This window comes from Anser cygnoides, chromosome 1 (assembly GCF_040182565.1).
Source record: "Anser cygnoides isolate HZ-2024a breed goose chromosome 1, Taihu_goose_T2T_genome, whole genome shotgun sequence".
In the NCBI taxonomy this organism is placed as follows: domain Eukaryota; kingdom Metazoa; phylum Chordata; class Aves; order Anseriformes; family Anatidae; genus Anser; species Anser cygnoides.
Window position 1 is genome coordinate 188239494 of NC_089873.1, and position 15446 is coordinate 188254939.

General features: G+C 42.3%; 1 protein-coding gene across 2 annotated transcripts in view; it reads left to right on the forward strand.

Moving 5' to 3' along the window:
• Window positions 1-15446, forward strand: part of STARD13 (StAR related lipid transfer domain containing 13) — a 295560-nt gene that overhangs the window by 121772 nt on the left and 158342 nt on the right. For both annotated transcript variants that reach the window (XM_048081200.2, XM_048081201.2), the window contains exon 5: window positions 3621-3654. In XM_048081200.2, coding sequence (XP_047937157.2) covers window positions 3621-3654 — 34 coding nt within the window. The remainder of the gene's footprint in view (window positions 1-3620; window positions 3655-15446) is intronic.

Below are 15446 nucleotides of genomic sequence, written 5' to 3' on the forward strand. Positions count from 1 at the left end.
CACCACAGTGACTGCATTTTTAAAGAACATTATGAGCCTGTTTGTCACCTGCTGAAGATAAAACATCAGCACACAAACCCAGCGGAGGTTTCAAGACTGTACCAGAGATGGTTCCAAATCTCCGAAGGGAAATCAGATTTCTGACGCAGCACTCTCAGCAGCATTTCCTATGGGATAACTTCAGCATTGCCATTATCCCCAGTGGGCTAATGTTGTCTAGGGAACGTATAAGCATAATTCAGGCTGCTGATTTCATTGCTGGGGCCAGGCAACTCCAAGTTACAGTTTGCAGTGAGGAGTGCCATGGTGTGACTGCCCCTTTTGGGCTGTAGAGTTTTAAAGTGGTAACTGGGATTTTCTTTTATTCCATTGACATTTTTCTGGAAGGATCTAATAAAGCTGCTAATCAGATTATTGAGTTTTGCATGGAGATTTCTGGTTCAATTCTTTGCAACTATATGTATGCCTATATGTAGCTTTAATGAAAGCCCAGCAGATTATTAAATTGGTAGCATTAAGAACGAGCAGGATTTCCAGTCTTTATTGTTTGCAGGACTTCTCCCAGCTCAAAGTGCTTTTCTTCTGTATCAGTTCATCAGTAAGAAGTCATATGGATTTATCATTTTTCTTCTCTGAAGGAAGTGCTGTGTCTCAGGGTTGTGCTGCCGTCTTTTCCCCGCAGCATATAAACCTGCAGAATTCAAGGTTTTTTTTGTGAATAGCAGATGTCAAGCAGTCTTGTCAAAATGCCAGCGTTTATTTGACAGCAGTGTATTTTTGATACCATGCCTGTGTTGAATAAATCTGGCTTTTTATTAAACATCCAGAAGAGTTATTTGCATGCTGAAGAGATACACTAATTACTTTTTTTTTTTCTTTTCTGGAGGGTGTGATTTGCTGAGAGTGAATAACTACGGTTTGACAGGTACTCTGAAATATCAGTGGCAGATTTAGGCATGTGTTGAAATGTTTATGTTTAGAGCAGAAAAGAGCTAATAACTAATAAGTGTTGATAGGGAAGAAAGAAGTAAAAGGCTTGCATATAAAACTGTCTTTTTTTTATGCTATGTGAAGTTATGGGATTGGCTGGCACTGCAGAATAATAGTGCTGTTGCAAATTAAAATGGTTTTGAAGTTGTTAAAGTCAACCGTTCTGTATTCATCTTCTGTGTCAGGAAAAGGCTTTTATGTGACAATAAGCTTACAAGGACATTATTAAATCATTCAGCCCACTTGTTTGATGAATTCCATGCCCCGATCACTTACAACCATGAAAGATCATGTATACATCAGAGAGACAATTCTTTGATGAGTGTGTTTATTTGGCTTGTTGAGCTTATAATACTGGTGTTTTGCTTCTACCTTCACTTCCACTTAATGCAAAGACTTTTTTTTTGATGAAAAGTACATTTAATAGCAGAGACTCTGAGGGCAACATCAGTGAGGCCGTGTGGCACTGGGTCATCCCTGAGGGCAGCTGTCCAAGAGCTGCCTTGCTCTGAGCAGGGCTGCTCCAAACAGTCCTGAACGAAGGCAGGGACTGAGATGCCTTCAGGCACAGGGATGTCATAGGGACAAACGCAGGTAGGGTGCTTTGGCCCCACCAACCTCCTCCTTATATTTAGCGGTGTAGATAAGCCCCCTGAGCTTCTCTTCACTGCAGGTTGTCCCTTCCGCTAGCTGCCCACCGCCAAGGATTGCCTGATTCACATGGCTGGCTCATCCTGCTCTCATCTTAGCACACAAGCAGGTCAGGTACCTCTGCTCGCATAGGTAAAGTTGGGGTGACCCCACTCAGACAGAACTGCTGAGGGGGGAGAACTGGACCCACTAGCTATCTAATATGTTTCTGCTTTCTGGTTGACATGCTTAATCAAACAAAACACGGTTGTATCAGCACAGTGTATTTGTCTTTGGCTTCTGTTTGACACTTCCACTTGCAAAATTGCTACAGCTGGAGTTGTAAGCAAATGATTTCTTTATTATTCATAGCAGCAGGTGCTGCAGCAGCCTTTTGGCTAGAGTTGTACTCACTTGGTCCATGGTTTCTATATATTTGATTAGATGGTGCCATGCTGCTCAGATGGGATGCTAGTACTTCAATAAATGTATTTTGTTACACAATCAGTTATATAGTGCATTATCATTATTATTTCCGTAAATCACTTTTAGTTGGCAGCTTTCTGTTGCCGCTTGGGATTGTTCCAGCAACAATTTGCATCTTTTTTTGTATGGCGTCCTAAAAAGATTTGGAAGTTAATATAGCATGGGTTTGATTGTATAACCAGTGCCCTTGTGGTTACAGTAGAATACAGAAAACAGCTATCCAAGCAGGACTGACATATGTATTTTGATTCACGTGCCGTTTATGTCTTCTTCAAGAAATGCTTATCCCAAAGTGACACCTTTAGAAGTGACCACCTCATGTGGTCTCTGCTGGCTGAAGGGCAGGCTGCTGCTGCTCCTGCAGACCTTCAACCTGAGTAAGAGGCTTTTCCACAATTAAATTGCCTTGCAGAGGGGAAAACAACTGCAGCCTGCTCCACCTAGTCTAGCTGTGCTTTTCCCATTACTGAGTGATGCTCCAGCAATTCTGTTCCATGCTCAGAGGAAGAATTTTCCAATATCTCAGTCAAATTCTTCACTAAAATAAAGGTAAATAAAAAACATGTTTTTATAGACGTTTCTATTAAGGCTGTGGAGGCAATATTTACTGTAGGGATACTGGAGCACTTAGTGCATCAGGCAGAAATGTGCAGATGGTTGTCCATATGGGCACAAGCCTATAGCAAGCACAGAGAGCATGTCGCTGCGAGATAGAGGAGTGGCTGCTGGTTCAGCTGGCTGCAGACCGGGCAGCTCACACCTGTATGTTCACTGGTATCAAGGAGAATCAGCTCAGCCTTCTGTTTATCTACAAAAATGAAAATAAAAAAGATTGGATGTGCTTTCTCACACTGTACTAGTTTCAGTTGCAGGCTGCTTTCCTGAGAGAGGTGTTAGATCTGTTGTATGCAAGGAGGGCAGGTGATACACATTTAATCACCAGCTTACAGAGTGAGAACAACCTGATTTGGGCACTGAAGGCTGTTACAGAGGAAATTAATGGACCAAGAGGTGCATCCAAGTATGACGTTAATGGGACCGCTTCCATTTACCACGGCAAACCTAGAGCAGGGCACTGAAAAATATGAAGAAAGCAACATTGAAAGTCAGTTTGGCCACGTCCCACAGACAGAGGGATTTTCTCCCAGTCACGGATGAATAAGCACCATGACTGCTTCGGAGCTGCCATCACCACAGCGTGCTCGTTTCCCACTGCTGTACAGCTGCCTCGCAGGCAGCCTGCACCACGACCTGCTTTGGTGTGCTGGGTCTCGCGTGTCCTTGCTCGTGCCACGGGCGGCTCACTGCCTGCAAGACAGGGGAATGGACGCCAGGCTGTCCCTAGCAAGCAAAGCTAGATGTTGCCCACGATTTTTGTTGATGAGCTCTGGATCTGATAACCTTTGTAAGGCGGTGATGATGTGTAGGAACTGAATGTATTGTCCTGAAATGTGCAGCTTATTTGAAAAAAAAAATCTATGATTATAAAACAAAAAATAATTTATTTCTTGCAGGTGCTGTTTCAGAAGCTGTCTAAGGAAAAAGCAGGTAAGACACTGCATTACTTCTTGAATGTTTCTCGATGGATTATGCAGGTGTATGCATTGATGGAGGACCTGCAGGAATTGCTGATATTCTGAGTTATTTCGTGCAGTTGCTGTGATTACTTGCATGAGTTCCTGAAGCTGTGCTGTAGGATTTGCTCGGTTCTTAAGAAAGCTGGTAATTCAGCAACTTTGGACTTAGACCTTGAGACGCCAACTCTGAAACAACAAGGACACCATGAAGTATTTGTTCTTAGTGTCGGAGAGGAACGAAAGGGCTTGCCACAGCATTGAAAGGTTTACAGTGCATCGAGGTGAGATGTGTGTAAGTGCATCCTCTGGCATACTGCTGGCACAGCAGCCCAACCTGGTGACAGGGTCTCACTTTGCAAAGTAATGTAAAACGTAAATGTAAATAAATGTAAACACCCCGCAGGCCTTGTCCCCAGGGGCAAAGTCACGATGCATCATTCATCAGCATGAGCTCACTCGCAGTTGGTGGAGCTGACAATGTTAACAGCATCGGAGCGTTTGGCTGTTACGGGGAAATGATTTATTTACAGCTGACGTTCTGTGAGGATCAGAGCAACCGGCAGAGTTGAAGAGATGGATGCACAGAACCCTACGTGTGTTGTGATGCCAGGAGCTCGGGAAAGGTTTGGGTAGACAACGATGCACACAGAGGTCCTGATTCAGCAAGCTACTTAACACGCAATTAAGGCTGCAATTGACAAATCCAATTTATTGCGAGGGGGAGTAAGCAACTGCTTGAATGATTTGCTCAATTGAGGGTAAATGTCCTTATTAAATTGTAATGAAGCACAATTAGGAACTATAGCGAAAAGAAACTGCTTCCCAGAATGGGTGGTTACTGGAATTTAATAACAGCCCCACAGCTCTGCAAGAAGAAATGTCCCCAAAGTCTAAGGGAATCCTCGTTCCCACAAAAGCTTTTGCCAGCTTGCACCATTTAAATAAATCTTAAAACAGCTGACCTCTGGAGCTCCCCATTTCCTACTGCTCTTTCAGTCTCATTAGTCGATATGTATGCAGTGCATGTCAATTAAAATGAAAGCAATTGGGCAACTTTGTTGTAATTATCCCTCTGTCCCCAGCTGACTTAACGTCTTTTATTTTTTTTGGCCCGAAGGACTAGCTTAAGCCATTTTGCTAGCTCAGTGGTTTCTCCTTGCTCAAAGCAGCGCCGTCTCTGCTCCAAGCTGCACCCTCAGTCCTTGCCAAGGGCTGCCGTATCCCCGTTGGGAGCAGGTGAACGGGTCCCTTTGCAGCCAGCGCCACCAACACAGGGGCTGTGCTGGCCAGCACGTGGAGCAGAGCACCAGGAGCCCTGGCTCCAAAAGCTGAGGTCTCAGTAGGCAGCGAAGCGCTCAGGCACCTTGCAGCAGGTCAGTGCCTGCGTGGAGGCTGCTGAGTGTGGCATAGCTACACATATTGCCATTCGAGTGCTGTGCACAGCAAATTTTTTTTTTTTTTGTCTGCATTACAAGATATCCAAGTATTTATTCCATGTTGGTATTTCCAATGGAAATTATGCTTGTGCTTTTCCAAAGCTAAGCAAATCCCATCGATTTTTAGATAGATTTAGCAATTTTTAATTGTTTTCGCTGCTTGCATCTGTGTAACGCTGAAGGCTTGCTTTGTAAAGAAAGGGAAAACACATCAACAGCACATACATCTTAAAGAAAACCTATTCTGTTAACAGTGCTCCTGGTTTTGACTGTGATAAATTTTTGAATTGTTTTACTTTTATGATAACATCAATTTGGTCTCCGAAGAAAGTTTAACGCCCATCTGGCAGTTAGAAGATGATAGCTGAGAATTTGATAACTGCCAGCATAAAAGAGGAATAACAGGTGATTCGGTTTGGTCACTGAGGTGGAACTTTGCTCATGGAAATCTAGTCTATGATGGAAATAGTAATAAATTTATCTTTAAAATGCTTCTGGAAGAAAATGCCAATTCCTTCAAACTGAAGCATTTTGCAGGCAAAGGTTAGCATCCATTAATTTCTCAATCAAACCACTTCTGTAAAATAGGTGTGCAGCTCTTGAAACGAGATCTTCTAACAGCATTCAGTGTCACAAGTTATGGTTTTTATTTGGCTTTGAAACTTTGGGCTTTGAAATTTGAGTTACATTAAATTATGATTACGGTTAATGCCAAAATATTATTTAAATTACCATATTGGCCAAATCTATGTCTTGGACTGAGGGGGGCTGTTCCTTGCAGCTTTGCAGTTCACAAACATTTCTGAAATTTTCTCTGTCTTCTGGGTAAGAGTTTTGTTTTGTTTTGTTTTGTTTTCCTCTTTTTGGAATTTCTTATGTGAGAAGAAAACCCTTCCTGTCCGTATCCGCCATGTGCAGAGCACAGCACTCTTCTCCTCGAGCTCATTTTTTGCACAACTTTTGGGCTGTCATTCTCTTTTGTTTTTTTTTTTTTATTCCAAATAAATGCAATGTTTTGGGGCTTCCCTTTCCTGGATTTTCAGTGAGCGTCTCACAGTACTAATCACAGTACTAATTCTGTGGCTTTATCAAGATCTGTTAAAATGCCAGGTTCGTCCACTGAACCCAACTTTCCTCCTGAGTGAGCATGGCCCTGCTGATGGTAATTGTGGCTCTGACCATTGCCGCATCCTTGCTGTCATTAACCGATGATGCCATTAAGAGGACTGCCCCACCACTGTGTGACGTGTAATACCTGGCACGGGTAGGTCTTCACCACCTTTCCCTGTTCCGGACTTGTAACCCAGGTGGTTTAATGGCCTGCTGCAGTACTGCAGAGAGCACCTCAGTTAGAGTCATAGAATTATAATAATCATAGAAATATGATTAGCTGCTCCTCTTGCCATCAGCTGGCTGAAGAAAATGTTTTTTTAGCCCATGGTAGTCACTATCAAAACCTGACTGACTGACACTATGCGTTCTTACTGTTTCCTGGTGTGTCTCTTAGCAAAAATTAATCAGCTTGAGTGTTCCAGCCACCTAATAAAAGTATTTTAAAGCTAACACCACCATCTTGAGCTGGAAAGCTCAAGATGACTAACGCAGAGCACACTTCATCACTGGTAGGGAAAATGAGCTTTTACTTTGCTGACAAAAATGTGAAGTCAGATTAAAAGCTGACACATCCTCTATTTTAGTGGTATGTATGAGGCACTAAATATAGCAGTGTGCCGGTGTATTTGCTGATGCATGGTAATGTAGTCTCTAGCAGAACAGCAATGGGCTGGCAAGGAAGATGGTGCACTGCAGTAATATGATTAAGTCCTCATGTAACCTTGGCCTTGTCAGAAGTGCTCCATGACTAATTGTCTACCTTTGACTGATATATTATGAAATACAGATAGGGGCAGATGTGGTCCCAGGGCTTTAACAGATAGCCTGATCCTGCATTATTTGTCCAGGCACAATGCTAATTCACTTCAAAGAGAGATATCCGTAGCTCAGGAAGCCAGAACCATCCTACGCAGCAGCTGTGCATGAACGACTGCCCACAAAATGCCTGATTCTGGGAAGTGAGAAGGAACTGCAACTCCGTCTGGCCCCTCCTAGACACTGCAGGTGCTGCATGCCTCTCAAGGTCAAACCCATACACCGTATTTCTCATTGACTACGTATTTTTGTGTTTCCTTAGTCATATAAAGGCTCATACTAATGTTTATATTTTACCTGTGCTGCAGTCCCTGGGCAAGAGTTATGGGTTGATCACACCGTGAACAGAAAAAGGGATGTGGTCACAGAACCATCATCTGTTCTGGGGTTTTCCTCGTGCTCATGGGGCGATGGAGAAGGTGGTCTCCATCTCAATGTCTGTTACTTGACGTGGAAGCCTGGCAAATGTGCTGGAGGTGGAGCTGAGGCTATGTCCACGAGCTCCATTGTCCCATCCTCTGCACAACAGAGAAACTGCAGGGCTGGATGCTCTGCAGTCCCTTCTACACCTAGGCAGTACTCATGGCTCACGCTGCCATTATTCCAGCTACAAGAGTTTACCCGAGATGAGAATCTGAGCTTAAATTACGGGGGAAAATAAAACGTTCTCATCCAGTGCTCCTGTGCATTGGCTAGCAAGCAGAGTGGGGTCACTTTGACATGTCACCGACACAAAGGGGAGATGCTTACTTTGGCTTGAAAAATGACCGGGCTCTTTACCTTGCAATGGTATAATGAAAATAAACAAGCGAATAAACCCACCTGTGTGGTGGCCTTGGCCTCTGTATTGCTCTGTGTAGAAGCAGGTAGGCTCGGTGCTTCTCCTGCAGCCAGTGCATGAGAGAGAGGGTCCTTTCACTGGCTCTTTCCAACTTCTGTGCGGTGCCAGCTTGGCTCCTGATATTAGGCAGTGAGATTGTCTCTTCCTGCCTATATGTTCCTTTCATAATCAGAAATGACAGAACAAAGCCTTCTTTGTTCTTCTGAATAGGAAAATCTTTGCTTCCCAGCTCCTACTGATGTACTGGAGCAGCTGAGGGCAAACTGTGCTCGTCGGCTCTCAAAAGCAAGAGGAAAATGAGAACCCTTCCTATATATTCCAGGATATTACTGTTCTAAAAAAAAAATAGGTGTTGATTAAAAACATATATGTTTACTGTTTTAATACATGAGCTATAGATGAAAGCTTGAACTATTAAGGAATACTCTGAATTTTACATGAGAAACTTCACTAACAAAACAGTAATATATAAAAATGTTTTAGACACATATTGATACTCATTGTCCTTCTAAATATCTTCCTCCATTTCCCTGTTCAATAGTTCTTTCTGTAACTTAGATTTTTTCTCAACATTTTTAAAAAGAAAGAAAAATATTTGAAAGACTAGAGCTGGTAAATCTTAAAAATAATATGTATCCAATAATTCTAAAAAGTGTAGTGTAATACACTTCAATAAGTGTAAAGAATGGTTTCGGGATGAGGCTATTATAGATGTTTTTCCTACTTTAACTCATTTTTGTTTACAGCTTGGACTGCTAAAGAGAGTTGAACACTAAACTGATAGATGGGCTCAGGCTTGTAACTTCTCTTGAGACCTCAAAAGACCTGACAGGAACCTTGCTGCAAATGGTGATCTAAAGCAAATTGATGAATTCCTCTGAAGTTTACCCTTTGTGGAATGGGAAGGTATTGCTTTCCAGCAGCTGGGGTCAGTCACTGGGCTGCAGGATTCTCCACTCGAACAGCCATATTCAGCTGCACTGCGTCTGAGCAGCCAACCTTCTTTAAACGCAGGTTTTCTGAGAGTCGTGGAAGAGGGCACATTTTGGCATTTGATGTTTATTCCAAATGTAACCAAAAAGGCCTGGAAAATTTTCTCTGAATAATAAATTTCTGCTATATCTGTTTTCTATTTCAAGCAGACCTTTCCCTCAGACCTCTCCGATAACCACAGTGTAAGCTGTGCGCTCTTCTTTTATTTGCTGGGGAAGGTTCCACTTCAAAAATGCAAAGGTTAGACGATTTAAAGTATGCAAGCAACAAAATAAATCTTCACTGTTTTATAATGCTGACTAAGCATTACAGCTCTGAGGGAGAGACACGCACGGAAGAACAGCTATCCAGGAGGAGCCTCCTGCTTTCACAGAAGCATTTCTACCAGGCAGCAGCGTTCACCACTAGACAACTTTACCATCATATAACTAGTCTCTAGGTTCATTTTTTTGGCGTCTAACTATTAGCATCAGTTCCTAAGGAGTAACTTGTGAGGTTTTGTGCTATGGGAGAGTGATGTGTAGCTCCTCTCTGGAAGGCTTAGGACAAAAGATAGATTCTGCCTTGTTTCTTTGTTCGCATGTCAGACAAGCAACGACAAATGAATGCTTCTGGCTGGAACACAAGCTTAATGTAAGCTACTCGGGGCAATAAAGCTATTGAATGAAGCAGCCAGATTCTGACCTTTGGCAGCGTGTCACCTTTGTGGGACCGCAGGCAGCCCATGCCACTGCTCCAGGCTATTGAGCACACTACCGCGGTGGAAGCTCTGCTCCGCAGAGATGACCGTGGCACAAAAAGACACAGCACCTGGCCAACTGTTGGCTGCTGTGGTCAGGGACACCACTCTCCACGTTCGTGAACATAAGAGTAATGAAACCCATCACTGTCTCTGGTGTTGGGATTGGACCCATGATCTTCAGGCATGAGCCTCAACACCTTGCCCTTGAGTAAGAACCGCATTAACTCGAAGGAAGCGATGACTGCCTAAGCCTCTCCCTAAGTACGAGGGGACCACTAGAGGAGGACAAAGAACCATGTAGTGTTAACTTCAGAGGCAGGGGCACCTTCCTAAGAAACAGGAGAGTTGTTTTAGCAAGCCCTGTAACTGAAAATCATCCCATCTCTGCCCTTCCTGTCCTCCGTATTAGATTCCACCCAGACCAGCAAGTAGCTATGACAGAAAGGCACATACAGATGCTGGTGTTTATTGAGCGCTCAGCACAAGGCAATAACAAATTACTAATTTGCACCACGCTGTCAAACCACAGCTGAAGTGCAGCAAGAGGAGGAGGCTGGAGCTGCATACAAACACAAAAGGCACGCGCGCCAAAGCCGTGCCATGCATCATTCCATTGACTCTAATGGCATTTATCACTTGTGAATTTGGCTCAGTATCTTCATGAAGGCAGGAAAATAAGAAAGGCAAGCTCAAGAAAACAGCTGGCAAAAAGGTTGTTCTATATGTGGGGATTACTAAATGACTCCGAAACCACAGTTCTCGTCTTAGTGCAGTGTTGGCTTTTGACATGGGGTCTGAGAAGGTAAATGGCTTTAGCCTTTTATCTGGAATTTGTTTATATTAGCTACAAACCCTCTCTCGTTTCTTGTTTTATCTCAGTCCCCAAACATTCTGCTGTATAAGGCTAGTATGTATGTCAGGAAAATCTGTTTTAAAGCAAAAGAACAAATTTTCCCCTTGTGTAATTCCTGTGAAAATTAATGTTTTCACACCAGAGTTGACTCAAGTACCAATTCAGTGTGGGTTTAAAATCAAGCAATATGATTAAATAGTTGAAAAGTTGCCCAGCACACTCTGTGCAAGGAACAGGTCTGCCTGACTGCCGTGCAAGTTTTTAGTGTCAGCTGCAAATTTATGAATAAGAAAGACTTGCTAAGAAGCATGCAATGTTTGAAATTTAGCTTGGATGACTTCTGTGTGCAAATTTCAAAGGAAATGCTCAATTTATTCTTAAGCAAAGTTGATTAAATATTCATTTATTCCATGAACTACAATTGATAGTATTTTATTTAATTACTCGGGCTGTTATAGTTGTCATTGTATGTTGCTTAGCAGTAAATTCGTAGCTTACCAGGGCTGTAGGGATTTCTCTTTATTTAAATTCAATCCTTATTGCAATATATGATTGCATGTGATATGGAATTAACACTAAGATAACACTTGCTAATGAGAAAAGCTTGCTTTTAAAAGACAGAAAAATGCCCATCTGTAGGTCTCACTGAAGTTATTAGATTGCTTGAATGGTTTTCAAGTCCCTAACCATAGAACCATAGAATCGCAGAAGGTTTTGGGTTGGAAGAGACCTTAAGGATCATCCAGTTCCAACACCCTGCTGTATGCAGGGACACATTCTGTCTCCAATTGATAATTATCAATTTCTTTTTAAATTGCCTTAATTCTGAAGAGCAAACTGATTATAGCATAGAACCTTGCAGTTTTTTTCCTATAGCATATTAAGGACTCCACCTTTGTAGAACCTGATTCTGTGCCCATTGTGGTCACTGGCAACTTGGAAGGGGTAGGATTAGTCTCTTAATGATATATTTATAGCTGCATGGAAGAAAAATGTTTATCTGTAAAAATTTACATCTTACTCCTCTAAGTATCTGAGAAAATGCAGGACTCAGGAACGTTATATTTCATAAAATGTATGTAGTTTTTTTAGCAAAGTTTTAAAGCTACAACTTACTTGGATTGCTAATTAAGTCATTTACAATTGTTAAATTGTTTGCACAGACATAGTGGCAATGAAGCTCAGGCACAGAGTGCTGTCCTTTTGAGCACCATACAGGCATAATGGCAGCCCATCATTTGCAAACATTACAGCTTTACGTTATCACTGATGTTCTTCATATAAAAAGGTTATGGCTAAAGCATTTACATTTATTTCCAAGTCAATATTCAAACAATTTGTCGAGAGCTTATTTTCACACACTTTGGTTCCGAAGCCAAGTGTTGTCCAGGTTACAGTCCCCATTCTGCTGGGTATTCTTTGCCGCTAGTTTTATTTCCAGGGTCTTTTCATTGGTAAAGCTGGCACAAGGCCTTAGGCGGTTTGACATCTCTAGCAGACTGCCAACGTTGGCATTTGTTTGTTTTATAAACATCTAGTGCAAAAAGTTAGCCCTGCTTTTTGCCCTTTTCCCCTTCTTGACTGCTCACCAACGCGTGTTGTCTAAATCTGATTGACAGCTCTTTGGACTCTCATTTGATACCAAAAATGTACAGTGAATTTCTGAAGTTAAACCAAAACTTCTGCTCCTGTATATTTTCACCTGTTTATAAGACAGAACTGATACAGCGTGCTCAATGGCTGGATGATGTATTGGAGAACTCAAAATACTTGGTAATGTTTTAAAGTACACCTTTTTGTTTGTTGCTTCTGTTGCCATGCTCCTCTTCTTTGGCCTCAGAGCCTTGGAATTTTTGAAGTGTAACAAGCAGGGATGATATCCAGAGTGTTAAGTTACACATAGGTAAGGAGCTGAGTGTACAATGAGACATGTGAGAGTGCCTCTACCTTGCTGTGCTGTGTATGTAGAACACTGATATAACGTATTGTTCTTCCTTAGATCTTGATAGACCGAGTCTTATGATCACTGGGGAGGAAATACCGTTTATCTTCCAGTGTTCGTGTGCTGTGGCTATGCTTTATTCTCAGGTGATACAATTTGGATGGGCACAGAGAATTCCTTTCCAGCAGTTTTGTTCCCCTGCGTTTGATCCTTCTTTTACTGAAGCCTGTGGCACACCGTCATTGACAATGTCAACGGAGGCCAAGTGGAGCGATAAATTACTGGAGCTCTGTGGTGCAGGGCTGCTGGCTCGCTGAGTACACATAGCTGTCCTTTGGAGAGCGTGGCTCACCTCTGTCTGCAGGGGTAGTGTTTTGTGATTGTCTTTTTAGATAATACAGAAAAGCAGCGCCTGCTTTTTGGTGGAAAACACTCCCCTCACACACACTTTAGACTGTTTTCTTCTGTTTGCCTCCTCTCTCGACTCCAAAAGTGAGGGAAAACTTTGCCAAGAAAACACGTTTGTTTGTGCCATGGCCAGAGGCAGCTGGTATTCAGCTAGTGGTTTGGATTGCCTGGCTGGTAGGAGCAGGGGGAGCAGATAATGTCGAGATTTCCCCTGCATTCCAGCTCTGTTTTCCTCCTATGGTTAGCAGGCGGCGAGTGTGACTTTTCCCACTCAGCGTTTCCCACAGTCTGTAAGACTTATCTGACAGTGGAGTTCGTGTCAACTGTCCAAAACTAACTAGGAGATATCTTCCTTTCGGCACTCCTGTGCTGTTAGTGCTTATCAGCGACACTCTCCAACTCAAATGGCTGCTTAATTTACAGACGTACTGAGACAAATTCACTTCTGTTGCAGCTCCATTGAGTTCAGTGGAGTTAAACTGGGAATGAGCTTGGCCGTAGGTGTCTGAAAAGCACAAGTGGGAAGAACGTGATATTAACAGAGTCAAGAGCCACGCCATAGTCAGAACAAAAAGGAAGCCCTGAGCTTTGGCAGGGCTCCCATTTCAGATTTCTGGAGTGTGATCCAACAAGGTGTTCATGTTTTACAGCTGCTGCTGCAAAAGCAAAGTTGTTATTTTACAGCGAAACAGTAAAATTTTCCAGCGTTTCCACATCAAAACGTAGCCTGTGTTAAAAAAAGAACAAAAGGCGAAATAAGTCATTGGACTGCAGAACACAAATTCTATTGAGAATTACAATGACTTTCAAATCTGTTGGAGACTTCCAAAAATACAGAGTGCAACTGAGATTTTCATACTGATGCTGAGATTTTCAAATGAGCCTACAATGGCTAAATACTGAAATCCCGTTAAAATTCGACAGAAACAGGAAACATGAGATGGAATTCATACCTCCAGCTTTACCCCAAGTCTAAGGGGGCTCCCTGAGCCCCTTTCCTATCAGTGGGGAGAGGGAAGCACTTTCTGAGTGTGACATCTCCGCCAGCTGGAGCACGCCCTCCTCCACAGGTCTCCTCTAGCACTTCTTCCAGGCAGCCGTTTTGGGGTGGAATGCTGTGGGACAGCCCCCTCCCTCCCATCTTCCCACCTCCCTCATTTCTCTTTCAACAATGGGTGCCTAAAAGTAAGGCACATGAATCTGATACCTATTACTTTTGAGAATTTCTTAGATTTTCAGATTCACAGATAGTTAGAATGAATGAAGTGTAAAAACAAGCATTTTAAAATTATGTTTAACTCATAATTCAGTTAACCCAGACTAGGACCACAAAGAGCCAACAATGCAGAGCCCTTTGTTCATTGCTCTGCACACTTCTCTACAATATGGATATTTTCTACCTACTGTCTTTTTTAGTCTTCTGGACTCCTTTACCTGTCTTTGTTCTCTTCATATCCTTCTTTGAAAAGTCCAGTTTTAGTTTTCCCCCTTACCATTTCCACTGACTATTCACTTTCCTCTTAAATGCACTGTTGCTTCACGGTCTGCTTACTCTTCTGCTCATGATGCCCTACAGTGCTTTTCCTTCCTTATTTCTGCTTCTCCTGTTGCCTCCACTCCATAGCTCTTGTTCTCCAGAGCTCCTAAGTGCTCTCTGGTTCTCAGTGAAATGGGCAAAGGGCTTTGCAAGCGCTAAAGCCGTACATAATACTCCTCCCCCAGTCTTGCTACCAAAACAATTTATTGCCTTTTCTTCTGCTGGTTAATGATCCTATCATGATCTATCATGACATCACCCATGGGTGATCTAAAATCATGATTTTTTTTGTGCCTGGACAGAGTACTTCCAGACTGAATGCCTGGACACGAGCACATTCTGGAGTCCTCTTTGCGAATAAGAGATGAAGCACGGTCAGAAATTGAGATAAAAGTGGGTGTGCTGGAATACACCATTCTTAAAGAGGAAAAGAAGACATTGTGGGCAACAAAAATAATTTCAGCTTCCCATATGAATTATCTTATGTGTTTCTGAAAACAAATAAGCAAACAGGAATAAATAAAAATCAGAGCAAGAGCAAGCTATAATACACCCAGATGAGAATACAGATGTAGGATCCAGTGTGGCTCTGTAAAAATAATAATAAAAAAAAAAAAAGAGAGAGAGAGAAACATCTTTTTCATGGGAAAACAGGAAGAGATGCAACTTATCTGGGCTTTCCAAACTACTATTCCAGAGATCTTCGAAACAGATAGGAAACAACCTGAGAAATCAAAGTGTGGGAAGGAATTTTTAGTTCTAGAACATAAACTTTATAAAAGATCATAAACACCCAAATTAAACTTATCAATTTTCTGAGTGAAGAGAGGCTAATAACAGGTTGTCTATAAGATCGTCACTAGAACAAGTATCATTTAAATCTTCATTATCTTGACAAGTGAGTGAACAGATGGCAAAATCTGTACAAACTCAAAATTTCCTAGAGTACCAAAGATTAGAAAGATTTCCGGGAATCAAATTCAGATCACCAAAGCAAGGTGATTTGACAGTCTCAAAGCAGATGGGATTTCAATGTACCTAAGTGTGAGGTAATGCTTGGGAATGATTGAAGCATTGACTGA